The sequence below is a fragment of the Adiantum capillus-veneris genome, chromosome 14 (genome assembly GCF_014529385.1).
Source record: "Adiantum capillus-veneris isolate H3 chromosome 14, ASM1452938v2, whole genome shotgun sequence".
In the NCBI taxonomy this organism is placed as follows: Eukaryota; Viridiplantae; Streptophyta; class Polypodiopsida; order Polypodiales; family Pteridaceae; genus Adiantum; species Adiantum capillus-veneris.
This window is the reverse complement of record NC_140944.1, coordinates 65,210,888-65,223,986: the sequence shown is the minus strand read 5'-3', so window position 1 is coordinate 65,223,986 and position 13,099 is coordinate 65,210,888. Positions and strand designations below refer to the sequence as shown.

The window sequence follows — 13,099 nt, the reverse complement described above, 5'->3', positions numbered from 1 at the left end:
GCGGAGCGCCTCTTCATAATAACCACTCGTCCATCTCTATAGAAGGCCAATTTTCCTTTCTCTCGGGCTGTCCTTATCTCAGGCATACTTTCTTACATATGAGCAAGCTGAGAGAGAAGAACAAGAAGAAGAGAATTTTAACGTCGTAGGAAGCTATCCCAAGAGACCTCAAAGATCTATTTGACGAGAGTTGAACTCAAGACTTGTCATTCAAGAGGGAAATGGCATAACCAATCTACCACACTTGAGAGAGAGAGAGAGAGAGAGAGAGAGAGAGAGAGAGAGAGAGAGAGAGAGAGAGAGAGAGAGATACGAAATGTTATATTAACGTCTTCAAAAGGCCAAAATGACCTATGAGACCAATTAGTTACGAATCTGATGTTTGAGTACTAAAAATAAAAAGGTATTGAAAAAAGGGGTACTATAGGATCGTAAACTAAACAGCTAGTTGGAACTGTGTAGGATATGAGTAGGGGGGTGAGAGTAGTGAATGAGGGCTAATACAACACAATGTGAGAGCTGATACAAAGGCTGATACAAAGGTTGGTACAAGATGAGCAGGGTGTACAATCCTCAAAAGAGCTAAAGCACAGGAGATCCGTCATCGGTCGCTGGCGGATCTCATCAATCTCCTCCATGGTCAGTAGTCTGATCGGGCGTCATGCATGTTGGTCCAAAGTGATCTGAATCCTCTGATGCAGCCTCTGTCGATGCTGTGTAGTCCTTCGCAGCCATGGGCGTCTGGATCTCCCTAGCTCGGTCGCTCGATCGATCAACGTCCCTATGGTGTGAGGAGAATGTGAGCTCTACTGTGGTAGCTGCTCCTCCGGCTGCCCAATGTCCACCCTAAAGAAGTCTGTGATCCGTTTCTAAGACTGGCTAGCTTCTGATCTCATCAGGATCTCTCTCTGTCTGCGCAGCTTGAGCAAAACAGTCCCAGACATCTGTGATCCTCATATCCCATGACTCTAGAGAGTTGTCCAAATCCCTTTGTGAACAGGCAGTGAAAGCAGCCCCGTATCTCATAGTAAATTGGGCAGTGGCATGTGTGGTGCAACTCTATCCCAGGCTCCATGTGACATAGGGGACATGTCCTGGCCTCTGTCGGTCTTGCGGTAGAGGGGGTGTGTAAAAGTAGCAAGAAGACACACATCTTACTTTGGGAGGTTAAGGTGAAGACGGAAAGTAGCCTATTTATGGCTGTACTCCGTAAGCATCCATCTCAAAAAGGCCTTCTTTCTCCGCAGAGTGAGCTCTCTCACTTATGAAAGATGCCTCCATGCCCTAGCTGGGGTCAATATGATCCTTGGATTGACCAATTTAGCCTAAACTGCAATATCTATTTTCGTGCTTGGCACGAGTAAATGTTTCTTTGGGCTTCTTAAAGGTTGAGTGAGGCTACCTTTGAGAAGATCCACCTGTTGAATATCACTCATGGTTGTCGGGTCTTCCACTTATTAATCGCTTCTTGATTCGGACATAAGAGGTCTTTCCTTTCAAAAAGAGTATTTTGATGTTCTAGTCTTGGAGGCTAAATAAAAAATTGGAAGGGAAGAATTGCCATGCATAGAGGTTGGATATTTCATTTTTTGCCCAGTCTATAAAATAAATATAAGCAAGAGGATATATTCTGTATGTGGAGGAGAGCATTGCAAATATCTATCTATTGTCCGTAAGTGAACATCTACTTGCTGCTATTGGTCTGAGAAGACGATCATGGACGAATGCTATTTGCGTGGCCATTTTTTTCAGATAGGCAGAGTATGTATAGCTTTGGTAATAAGGCTTTGGCTATACAAGAGTGAGACGGAAGAAAGAAAGAAGAGTATGTTTAGCTTTTGGTATAAGGCTTTCGCTTTACAAAAGAATGACACAGAAGAAATATCTTTCTTTGATATTCAGGGAACTGACCTTGGGCACTGCAAAGACATCCTTTCAATCTTGTGGTTTGATAGGAAATGGAAATATGGGGAAGCTGATGTTGGAACTTACATGTCTTTATACCTTTTTGTTAGCACTGCCTGTAAGGCAGGGGCTATGCCGTGCTTTTTCGTGCCCATGTTCATAGGGGGTTCTCCAATTTAAAAGTGGTGTGTGAAGCCTTTGTGAAGTGCATGTATAAAGCTACTATTTTTAGGAATAGAAGGTGTGTAGTGCTTTTTTGCTTGGCAGGTCTTTTTCTCTGTGCTCTGTTTCTTTTGATCGTGAGTTGTGCTGTGTGAGCTTGAGGTTAGTACTTGGATTATCCTTTCTCTCTTTTCTGTTTTTTATGCAGACATAAATCTATTATTCACAGATGCGAAGGCAGTGCCTTCATCTACTGTAGACGACCTTGTTAATTTAAAGCTTGAAACTGTCTCCGCAGCTTCCAAGGTCACCATGAGAGAATTGGCATTTTGTTTCAAAGGAAGGATCATCTTTGCCATGCATTACCTCTTCAAACTTTTACAACAGGTAACGATTCGGAAGCCAGGCCATCCCAATCATTAACAAGTGAATGTGAAGGCAAGGTTGGGGCCGATAGGGCAGACGTGCTAGTGAGGTTTCAGCAAAGTCTCGAGACGCTGAACAAGGTTTATCAAGAGACTAAAAGGAGCAGGTGGGCTATATATGGGATGAATGCGTGGGAAAGGACGCCACCATGGATCAAGTTACCCACTATGATATTGTAAGTCTTCTAAATTTTTGTTTTCAGGAAATGCAGCAATTGCTTTCTGCACATAACAAACCAAGAGAGAAACTAATAAATTACAGACATGTTGTTTGCTAGTCTGCCGTGGTTTCTCTTCATCAGTGCATTCTATGGACTGTCAGTTTCCATGGATCTACTTCCGCTCTGGATCATCGGTCCTCTAGTGGTTGGCTTGCTGGTAAAAGTGAATATGAAGATGTCTGCAGCATGCCAACGATGGCTAGCAGAGAAAAAGCTCAAGGAAACTGCACTTCTTGCAATTGAGGGGGCTCGGACAGGTCTCTTGTTTGAAGTTGCAGGCACAAAAATAGGGGAAGCCAGGCTCCATATAATGGAAAAAACATGGAAGGGTGTATATTTCATTCGAAGTGGAAGATTTATATGTGTGTTTAAACAATACTTACATAGAAAGCTCATTGAGCAGCAGGAAAGATGGATTGAAAAATTTCAAGATTGGCGCCTTGTTTATTTACGTTGGGAGCGAACATTAAAGAACATTATATGACACTTTCAGTGGACAGCATTATCACAACAATGTGTTACCAATTATTATAGGAGTATGACTAGTTTTTATTTGTATGACATACCTATACGAAGGGCTCGTAGTGGGACTGCAATTCTGGATAGCTGAGGTTGGAGCCTTCTTGCACAGTCCACGAATTTTAGTGGATTTCCAAATGTACAATCGATTTTCACAGCAAAGAAAGGCTATTTTAGCCTCTTGCTTGTATTACAATCGTCAATATAAATGAAAGAACAGTTTTAAGGTTGCCCCATGGTGATAACTTGATGGCTGAAGGAGAGTGCTCTTTTGAATTTTAGAAATTCTGACCCACAATTTGAAAATGAGCATATTGACACCGGGCAATTGGTGAAACCATTTTGCTTTCATGGAGGTACCGGCATATAAATACCGCAATATCATCTAGGATATATGGTGCAATGTAATGTGATTGTTTCTTGCATATTTGGCAAATTACATGTTGAAATTATTGTTAAGAACATTTAGTATGCTCTGCTTCAGGTACTACTAGTTTTATGTGGTTATAGTATGCCAACTAGCACTAATACTAACCATAATTTGCAATAATACTTGGCCCTTGCTCAGGACACTGCACATTATGTCCTACAGTTTTTAATCAATAAGATATGGAGGTTTGCCTACTTGAAGATGGCGTAATTAATACAAGTATCTATTGTAAGCTAGACTGCTGGATTTTCACTTTACACAAAACAAACTATGTGAGGTCATGATTATTATCAAGGGCTATACTAATTCTAATTCTTGCTTATTGATGGGCTAGACTTGAAATTTCGACATGAAGGCGGCAAATGCATTATGATATGGTAAAACTCACACCTCTTGGCTCCTTTATTTCGTGTCCAATATTTCATTTGTTATTCTTGTGGCTTGTTCATATGGGAATAGGTCGTCATTGTTCATGTTGACGTATGGACTCCTTTGTTTTTTCTCTTTGCATGCAAAATTACGCTAGTGATGGCAACTTAAACCTTTTATGTAGGTAGGTGGAGTCTGAAATTTTACACACCTACAATTGACAATCTTGTGAGTTGAATCTTTTCATCTGAATTTGATTTGGAAAATCTCAATCGGTGATATCGTGGAGTATATACATATAAAGATTTTACCTTCACAGTTTCAAAAGGGAATTGTTAGAATGAGAACAAGGGGACTACCACATGTGGGGGGCCAATTGTTTTGAGTTACCTCCTCCCCCCTCCACTAACTGAATCTTTGACATGCAATTGCAAAACAAAGGCATTACTCCATCGGTGCCCACATGTGCATGAAATTGGGAAAGTCACATTAGCCAGTTCAACGTCCCTTTTGCGATTACCCCCCTCTGTTTGGGGGGTACCCAAATTTGCTAAATGACTGACTGAAAAGTTCCAAGTTGAAATATTGTCTTTGATGTGGAAGCACTTTCACTCGTTGATCATATGCATACCTAAACTTAAAACATGTAAGCTGGCATTCTCTTCTTGTATGGCCAATATTAATCTCGAATGATCAATTCCTTGGGTTCATTTCGGTTGCCGCTTATGCAAGAGTGGAGACTTCAGCTTCTGATCCGACCACCACGACTCCACTTTCGATAAACAAGGGTGACATATCTCATCATTACATCAGCTTTAAAGAAAAATTCTGGAAACAAACCAAAGGCACCGTCATGGGCTCAAACTTTGCCGTGGTATATGTTTGTCTCTTCCTCTGTCACTTGGAAGCCTCTTGCCCCCTCTTACTCAACCCTAACCTCCTTTACTTCAAGCATTATGTAGATGATGCTTTTGGACTATGGAAGGGATCCCTCAATACCCTTACAGTGAACCTCTTCAAGAGCAAATTAAAATTTCTAGTACCATCTCCTATGCCCGTGCCATTATCCTTGACATTGAATTCTTGAAAGGTGCCCGCTTCACTTCATTTAGCCTCCTAAACTCCCATTGCTATCAAAAATCCTTGAATGCCTACAACTACATCCCTTGGATCTCATGGCATCCTACACATCAAAAAAATTTCCTCACCATCTCAGAGCTCAAGAGGTATATTATTCAGGAATCGGCCTTAAAGGGATACCTCTATCTCCGCAACCTCTTCTACTTATGCCTTCGGGCTACCCGCCTAGCTTCCTCCTAAAGGTTTTTAACAAGGTCTCTTACCTCAATCGCACCTCACTCCTCCTACCCTCACACAAAATATCAAAAAATCCACCCACTATGCTCAAAATTCCATTCACATCCACCACTAGAAAAATGCTACCCTCTCATTGTATTGGCAATTCCATTTCTAAAGCTTGCCAACTCGATGCCAACCTCTCCCACCTCCTTAGACCAACCATTCGTTGGACTTCAGGGCCCAACATCCACAGACTTCTGGTACATAGCTTGCATCCCCCTTGATTCGACTTTTCACCCCACAAGTTTTCTCTTTGTGCCTTCCACACCACCCCAACCCCCTCGCCTACTGAATCGTTTTCTTAAAAACTTTTAGTTTTCAATCTTCCTTTCGTTCTTACCTCTTGCACCTTACCATATACAACTCAATTTTTGGAGATGCTTGAACGCCACCACCATGCCTCCCTCCCCTCGTATTACCTTTAAACACTTTTTACCCACCCTCATGTAGTTTACTTTTAACCTCTTCAATTTTTTATAGACTATTCTTAACACACTCCCCTTATTAACCTTTGCCTTTCTTTTTATATTGACACTTCTCCCTCACTAAAAGTAGCCCCCCCTTATTCACACTTCTACCCCACCCTCTCATTCCAAAAAAATTATACTCTTAAAATTAAACTCTTGCACCTTGATTTTGCCATGCACCTACTCACCTTAACTCCTCTTCACTCCTCTCCCTGTACCGTGAAACTTGGTCTTCAATTCCACTCTTTCCAAAAAATGTTGTTCCACAATAAAATGTTAGCCCTCAAAGAGAATCTTACCAAGCATCCTTTATAAGCCTCTACCTCGGTCCTCCTCCTCCTCTCTTACAAACACAATTCACCAATACCACCACTGATGAGCTTTTAGGAGCAAAACGCATTTGGTGGTACTCTTCTTATTATTACTCGCTATTTTTGGCACCTATCATTTTGCTAATCTTATGGAATTGTTTTGTACGCTTAAGTACTTGTTATTTTTTGAAAAATTTTGACGTGCAATTGCAAAACAAAGGCATTACTCCACCGGTGCCCACATGTGCATGAGATTGGGAAAGTCACGTCAGTCAATTCAACGTCTCTTTTACGATTACCCCCCTCTATGTGGGGGGTACCCAATTTTGCTGAACGACTAACTTCCAAGTTGAAGTCAGTTCTTTGATGTGGAAGCACTTTCACCCGCTGATAATATGCATACCTGAACTGAAAAAATGTAATCTGGCATTCTATTCTTCTATGGCCAATATTAAACTCAAATGATCAATTCATTAATTTCAATTCAATACTTGGAGTGAGCACATGACAGCAAGCATTGATTGAAAAATGTGGTATGCAAAACCAAGGTAGCAAGCATATGTTTAGCCTAATTGAACCCTTGATCATCACGGATTCACATATAAGAACGATAAGAACGAACGCTTTATTCCTTGGTAAATACTTGATTTAAAACGATTGAATAAATGAAACAACAAAGGAGTATAAGTTCAAGTTGAAGAACTAGATAATAAATTGGAGTACATACTTAGTTTAATCTGAAAACCGTGAGAAGCCATGGGATAAATCCTCATTAAAAACATTACTCATCAAAACAAGAACCAAAAGAATGCCACATGGAGGCGGAGAGAGAGAGAGAGAGAGAGAGAGAGAGAGAGAGAGAGAGAGAGAGAGATAGTTCTATTATCGTCCTGGGAGGTCAAATATGACCTATGGGACCAAATGAACATGTCACGTGGTGTGAGTGGAGTTCATAAGTGACTCTCGATGCTCAAAAATGGCTGAAATGAGCGTCGCAATAGAGAGTCCACATCGTGGTTGGGAGAGGAAGGTATGTAGGGAGAGATCATGGCTGAATATATGGGGAAAAGAGGACCTAATGTGGTCAAAAGCTGAGCACTCAAGTAGTGTGTGGTACTCACTCTCTCACACTTGACGAGGGCATAAGGTGCAAAGTCGATGACACTCCTCGCCAGTGCCCCAACGTCCTGTCTCGCAGCGTAGAGAATGGGAGCTAAGACGAATGGAGGCAATGGTGCGGATCGCACTCAACGGGATGGGCTCAAGGATGTAGGAATGGGTTCGGTTACCTCGTTCCGAGAAGAAGAGAGATTTGTAGTTTGGGGCAACGTGTGTGGTGTAATGGCTGAAGCGAGAACCTCCGGATTTCTCCCATGCCGTGATACATTGGCGTTGTAAGAAGGCCTCATTAACTTGGGAGTCGATCGACGCATCCTTGACCAAGTGACATGCATCCCATCTTCCAAACCATTTCTTGATATCAAGCATCCACCCCGAACTTAGTATTTTGCTCTTGCATGTCTTTTGAACCATTTGATTTGCTTCATATGTGATTCTAGGAAGTCGATGCAAAGGGCTACGTTGTGTCTTACACATGTACTCCACAACCCTTTGCATGCCCAAGACCTCAATGGGAAGCAATCCGGACTCAAGAAGTAAGAGCATGTAGGGTGTTTGTGTCTTGACTTGGAGAAAGTTGGTGAGAAAACGCTTTTGGACATTCTCAAACTCTTTCCAAGTAGACTTCCCGATGCTTCCACCCCACACCTCCACTCCATAAAGAAGCACCGGTGTCACCAATGTGTCAAAGAGGTACTTTTTGAGAGCCCAACACTTGATCTCTCCTGCATTGCACATGTTCTCAAATGCATAATAGGCCCTCTTTCCGGCTTCCAAGCGACGCATTGCACAATCCTTACATTTATGATTGGATGGAACCTCAAGGCCAAGGTACTTGAAGTGATCTACCACTTCAAGTTTCTCATTGTTATATACAATGCATGGATTTTCATCATTGAGGGTCTTTACAAGCATAACCTTGGTTTTGGATCCATTCACGATCAGCCCGCTATGTAGGCAAAAGCGTTCCAAGACACTCATAAGCTTTTGTGCATCTTCTAAGGTATGTGCCAAGAGCACTACATCATCGGCATAAAGCAAAAGCATGATCACCGCATTTCCAATCTTAACCTCTTCTATGCCTTCTTGCTGCATAAAGTCAAGAACCATGCATTCCAATTCATCAATGAGTAGCCCAAAGAGGGTTGGGGAAAGTGGGCACCCTTGTTTGACACCAATAGTGCTTGCAAAAAATTCTGAAATTCCATCTCCCATACGTAATCGACATATCACTTTTTGGTAGATGCGAAAGACTGCATGCATAAATTCTCTCGGCACTTGAAGGCTTTGCATACGTCTCCAAAGATTTCCTCGCGGTACCATGTCAAAAGCTTTCTTGAAATCCACAAAGCAACAATACAACTTTTTTCCTTTCAATCGAGACGCTTCCATAAGAACTCGAAGAGTGACAAGGTGATCAATAGTGCTATGATGCTTTCGAAAACGTGCTTGGCCAAGTGCACGTTTGCCATTCTTTTCAGTCCATTCACTTATCTTCATCTCCATGATACATCCAAATAACTTTGCCATTAAAGAACCAACCATTATAGTGCGATAGTTGTTCACATTGTTTACATCTCCTCCTTTGTGCAAAGGTTTGATCCAATTTGCACTCCAATCATGAGGCATGCCATACTGAAGTGCAAGGTTAAACATATCGCATATCCAATATCGTGTTTTCTTGCTTGTCCATTTAATCATTTCAACCTTGACACCTTGAAGGTCACCTGCCTTACGAGTAGCAAGTTTCTCAAGCGCGCGGCATACATTTTCAATGGTAAAGAAGGGAGACATAAACGGAAGGGAGCTACAACACTCCATCTTATCAACATTGGGTTGCTCATAGAGATTCTTACAATGCATATACATATCCTCAAGAGTCAAGTCACCAAAGCTCTCAACGCGCTTGCCTTTTAGATTTTGCCAAAACTTGCCACATGCATGTGCTTTCTCTTGTGCTAAAAGAAGTTGTTTTTCGACTTCCCACCTTCTCCTCTTCTTTTGAACAAGTGCTTTGTATGTGTGTGAACATTCCAAGTAAACTTCCTTGTCTTTGATTGCATCCAATCTTAGCAAGTGTTTTCGGGCTTGACTACATTCCATGTCAAACCATTTTTTCTTGGTGCTACCCTTCTTAGACCTTTTGCAAGACATGTGTTTCACCGAAAAGCATTCCTTCGCACAAGAGAAAATTACTTCTTTGAAAACTTTCCACTTGCATTCTAATGTTGGGCTCTCTTGATGCTCTATCATGCTTAACATTTGGTCCACCATATCAGCATATATAAGTGCTCGTTTGAAGTCTAGACGTAGGTACAAATGATTCACATCATGATTGGAGGCTACATGCTCGGGCCGTTTACCACACTTGAGGTCAATACATAACATCCTATGATCCGATTCCGGATTCCATTCACCAAGTGTAAAGCTTTGTATGCATTCTAGAGTGGCTTCCGAGAACAACATATAGTCAATCACGCTAGCACCGTTGTGCTTTCTACAAGTAAAGTCATTGGTGCCTTGCCATAGAGATACACCATTTGCAATGAGCATTCCGGTACTGTTGCACATATGTAGAAGTGACTTTCCATAGTGATCCACTTCTTTTGCATCATTAGAACTTCGATTATACATGTATGAGTCATCCATTCTTCTTGAGACATGCGGCATGTCTACTTGTTGTGTGCCGTGTTGTAGCATATTTGTGCGAGCATTCATGTCTCCAAAAACAATGACTTCACCTTGATCCTTGTAATGAGCAATGTCTTCTTCTAGTTCAACAAAGGGCTGATCTCTATCCATATTCAAGCAAGCATAAAAGTTGGAGTCATAGTGAGGAATGTAGCAACCGGCCACAAACATGACTTGACCATTTGGTGGGCTGATTTTCAGTCATAAGTAGCGTTTATACTTATCTTCTTTGACAATGGAAACATCTTTCAAACCTTTTTTGGTCATACATGCTACTCCTCCTTGGCCTCTTCGTTGCTTTGCATTTTTGGCCCACATCAAAGAATGCACATCGTATTTGTCAAATCCAAGAATTCGTTGCGCATCATGCTCCCATGCTTCGACAAGAAGTATCACATCGGAGTCATTGGTAAGCTCATCAATGCCGAGAGAGAGAGAGAGAGAGAGAGAGAGAGAGAGAGAGAGAGAGAGAGAGAAAGAGAGAGAGAGAGAGAGATTTTATGGATGTGTGTCACGATTGCAGCGGGGCCTCGCGTCGGTGCTTTGTGGCCAGTAGGGCGGGCGGAGAGAGAGAGAGAGAGAGAGAGAGAGAGAGAGAGAGAGAGAGAGAGAGAGAGAGAGAGAGAGATGAGAAGCAGGGGTATATGCACTGCAGGCGAATGCAGTGTAATGGAATTGGCATATTAACTTGAGAGTAGCGGAAATTAATGAGAGTACTTTTGAGAAATTACTTTGTGAGCATGGGTGAACATAATTGAAGATAACAACATAGTCATAGCAATTAGTTAACTTGGCATGAACAATACTTTTGCAAGAGAGAGAATTTAGAGAACATGACAACAGTTGCGGACCAGATTTATGTGGAGCCGGTCCCCCCTCCAATAGGCATTTATATTACGATTTCTCCCATTAAGAGAGACTTGTTACAATACAATCTTTGTGTTCCTTGTGACCTAGGTGATGCAATGAAGATGGAAAGCTTCATGGTTCACAAGCATAACATAAACTTTGAAGAAAGCTTTAAGTATCCCAAGCCTCAGTCCCAAGACCTCAAACACCTTCGAAGGTGGAGAGAGCTAGCAGGGAATGAGGGTAGGGAAGAGGAAGAAGAAACATTTCATAGGAGAAAGAATAAGTTCCTCACTTATCATAACTCTTCTTGCTAGCATACATACTAGCATAGTAATGGGATGAAGAAGATGGTAAGCTTAAGCATTGAAGCATGGCTCTTGGTTGGATTTGCACTCCATAGCCAAGAGTGTTGGTGTAAGCTCTCAACCTCTACTTGCTTGGAGAAGGAGAGAGAGCTCTTGCACTTTGCACATTGCATAATGAGAGTGTGTGTGAGTGTGTGTGGGTGAGTATACCCTACAAGCAAGGCCTCTTCTTGCTTTGGTCGACCCCTTCTTCTAGCTCATGCTTGAAGCTCATAGCCTAGCCAATCACAAGCTTGGGTCATTTCTAGCAATAGGTATAGTCTTGGAACAAGTGTCCCCCTTTTCCCTTTGAGAGAGAGGACTTGATAAATGTAGAAACAATTAGATAATTCAAGTAATCTATCATTGGGCCCCTTTTAAGCCTGGCCAATAGGATTCAAGCATCTCATGGAGGTAACATGGTTAGGAGCTTGACATGTGTCCTTGCAGCCTCTTAAGGCTTGGGTTACCTTGAGTGTGTGTGTGTGTGTGTGTATGTGTTCTCTCACTAGCCCCTAAAATATGGGCTCGCCCCCTCTTATGTAGGGCTCCTTTTGACTTTAGGTGCTCAAGCACCTTACTCATCAAGCATGACAAATCACTTCTAGCTTGGGGGTCTTCCCACAAGCATATCAAGCAAGCACAACATGCACCTTAGTCATTCAGTAGGACAAGCATCTCAAGCACCTTAATCATCCAACAGGACAAGCACCTCAAGCACCTTAATCAAGCACGACAAGTACCTCAAGCAGGACAAGCGCCTCGAGCTGGGTAGGGTTTCCACCTCAAGCTCAGCCCTAGCTTACCTAAGGTCAAAACAAATTTACACACATTATTGGAGGTCTTCAATGAAGCTACCCCTAAGGTCTTATGCTCCATTGGTTAGCCTTGCTCTTTGATAGACCATCTCTCATTTGGGCCCCTTTACCATTGGCCCCGTGTTGAAATCTATAAGCACATGTCTATATCTTAACCCTTGTTCCCGTTTATTCTCCCACATTAAGTGATCAATTTAATATGAGAAAATCATTTGGGTTGGTTAGATATTAGATTTTATAAAATTACCTCTCTCTTGAAATCATAGTCGTCCTCGAAAATGAGGTAGAAGAGATAAAGCCTTAGTCATTAGTCAATCTTACTTAGCGGGTAGAGGACCCTACGACATCTTTCCAAAACGATGACTAATCCATTTGGTGCTTGGGAGACATAGCTGCCGCAAGCATGTCTGCTCTTTAGTCCATTTCATTATGCCCAAGTCGAGTGACAAATTCTACTTAGTGTTTGAGAGATGTCGTCATCACAAACATGATTCTAAGCATGCATACTATTTAAATTTGTGCACAATTAAAAAGAGAACTAGTATTATAAGACAAAAACATTGGTCATTTAAAAGGAATTTGTACATTTTCTTACTCTAATGTAGCATTGTAAGCATTGACAAGGTTCATACTATCCTTAAGCTGTATCCCTTGCATCCATCTAGCATCTTCAAAAGGATATTTTTAAACTTAATAAGATACCGTCATATAATCTTACCATGTCGTAGTACCTTGTCTTCATGCCAAATGATAGCTTCGGGTTGCAGCACCTCTTCTTGGTCTTCAACTTTGGGAGGGTCTTCAATAATTGGTTCACTTGATGGCTCTCCTTTGTAGGGCTTAAGTAGGCTCACATGAAAAGCATTGTGTATGAGCCAATGGTTGGGCAACTTGAGTTGGTAGCCGTCTCATTGATAGGCTTCAAGATTTGGAAAGGACCATAGTATCTTTTTGCTAGCTCATCATAATACTTTTGATGGCCCGTAGTATTTGGCCCGTCGTTTATCTTAATCGAGCCTTAGGAAACTTGAGTAAGACCCAATCATTTTCTTTGAAAGTTAAGGCCCTTCTGTGCTTGTCAGCAACAGCTTTTTGCTTTTGTTGAGA

At 41.8% G+C, this 13,099-nt stretch overlaps 1 protein-coding gene across 2 annotated transcripts in view; it reads left to right on the top strand.

Annotated features, from left to right (window-relative positions):
• The window catches only part of LOC147442517 (uncharacterized), a 56,434-nt gene extending 52,969 nt beyond the window's left edge, over window positions 1-3,465 (top strand). The window contains exons 3-5 of one of the 2 annotated variants that reach the window (XM_086528676.1): window positions 2,173-2,229; window positions 2,366-2,668; window positions 2,771-3,465. In XM_086528676.1, the coding sequence (XP_086384802.1) occupies window positions 2,173-2,229; window positions 2,366-2,668; window positions 2,771-3,197 (787 nt within the window). In that variant the 3' untranslated portion in view covers window positions 3,198-3,465. The remainder of the gene's footprint in view (window positions 1-2,172; window positions 2,230-2,365; window positions 2,669-2,770) is intronic. The other variant, XM_086528675.1, reaches the window with a different exon arrangement.
• Window positions 3,466-13,099: the final 9,634 nt, after the last annotated feature.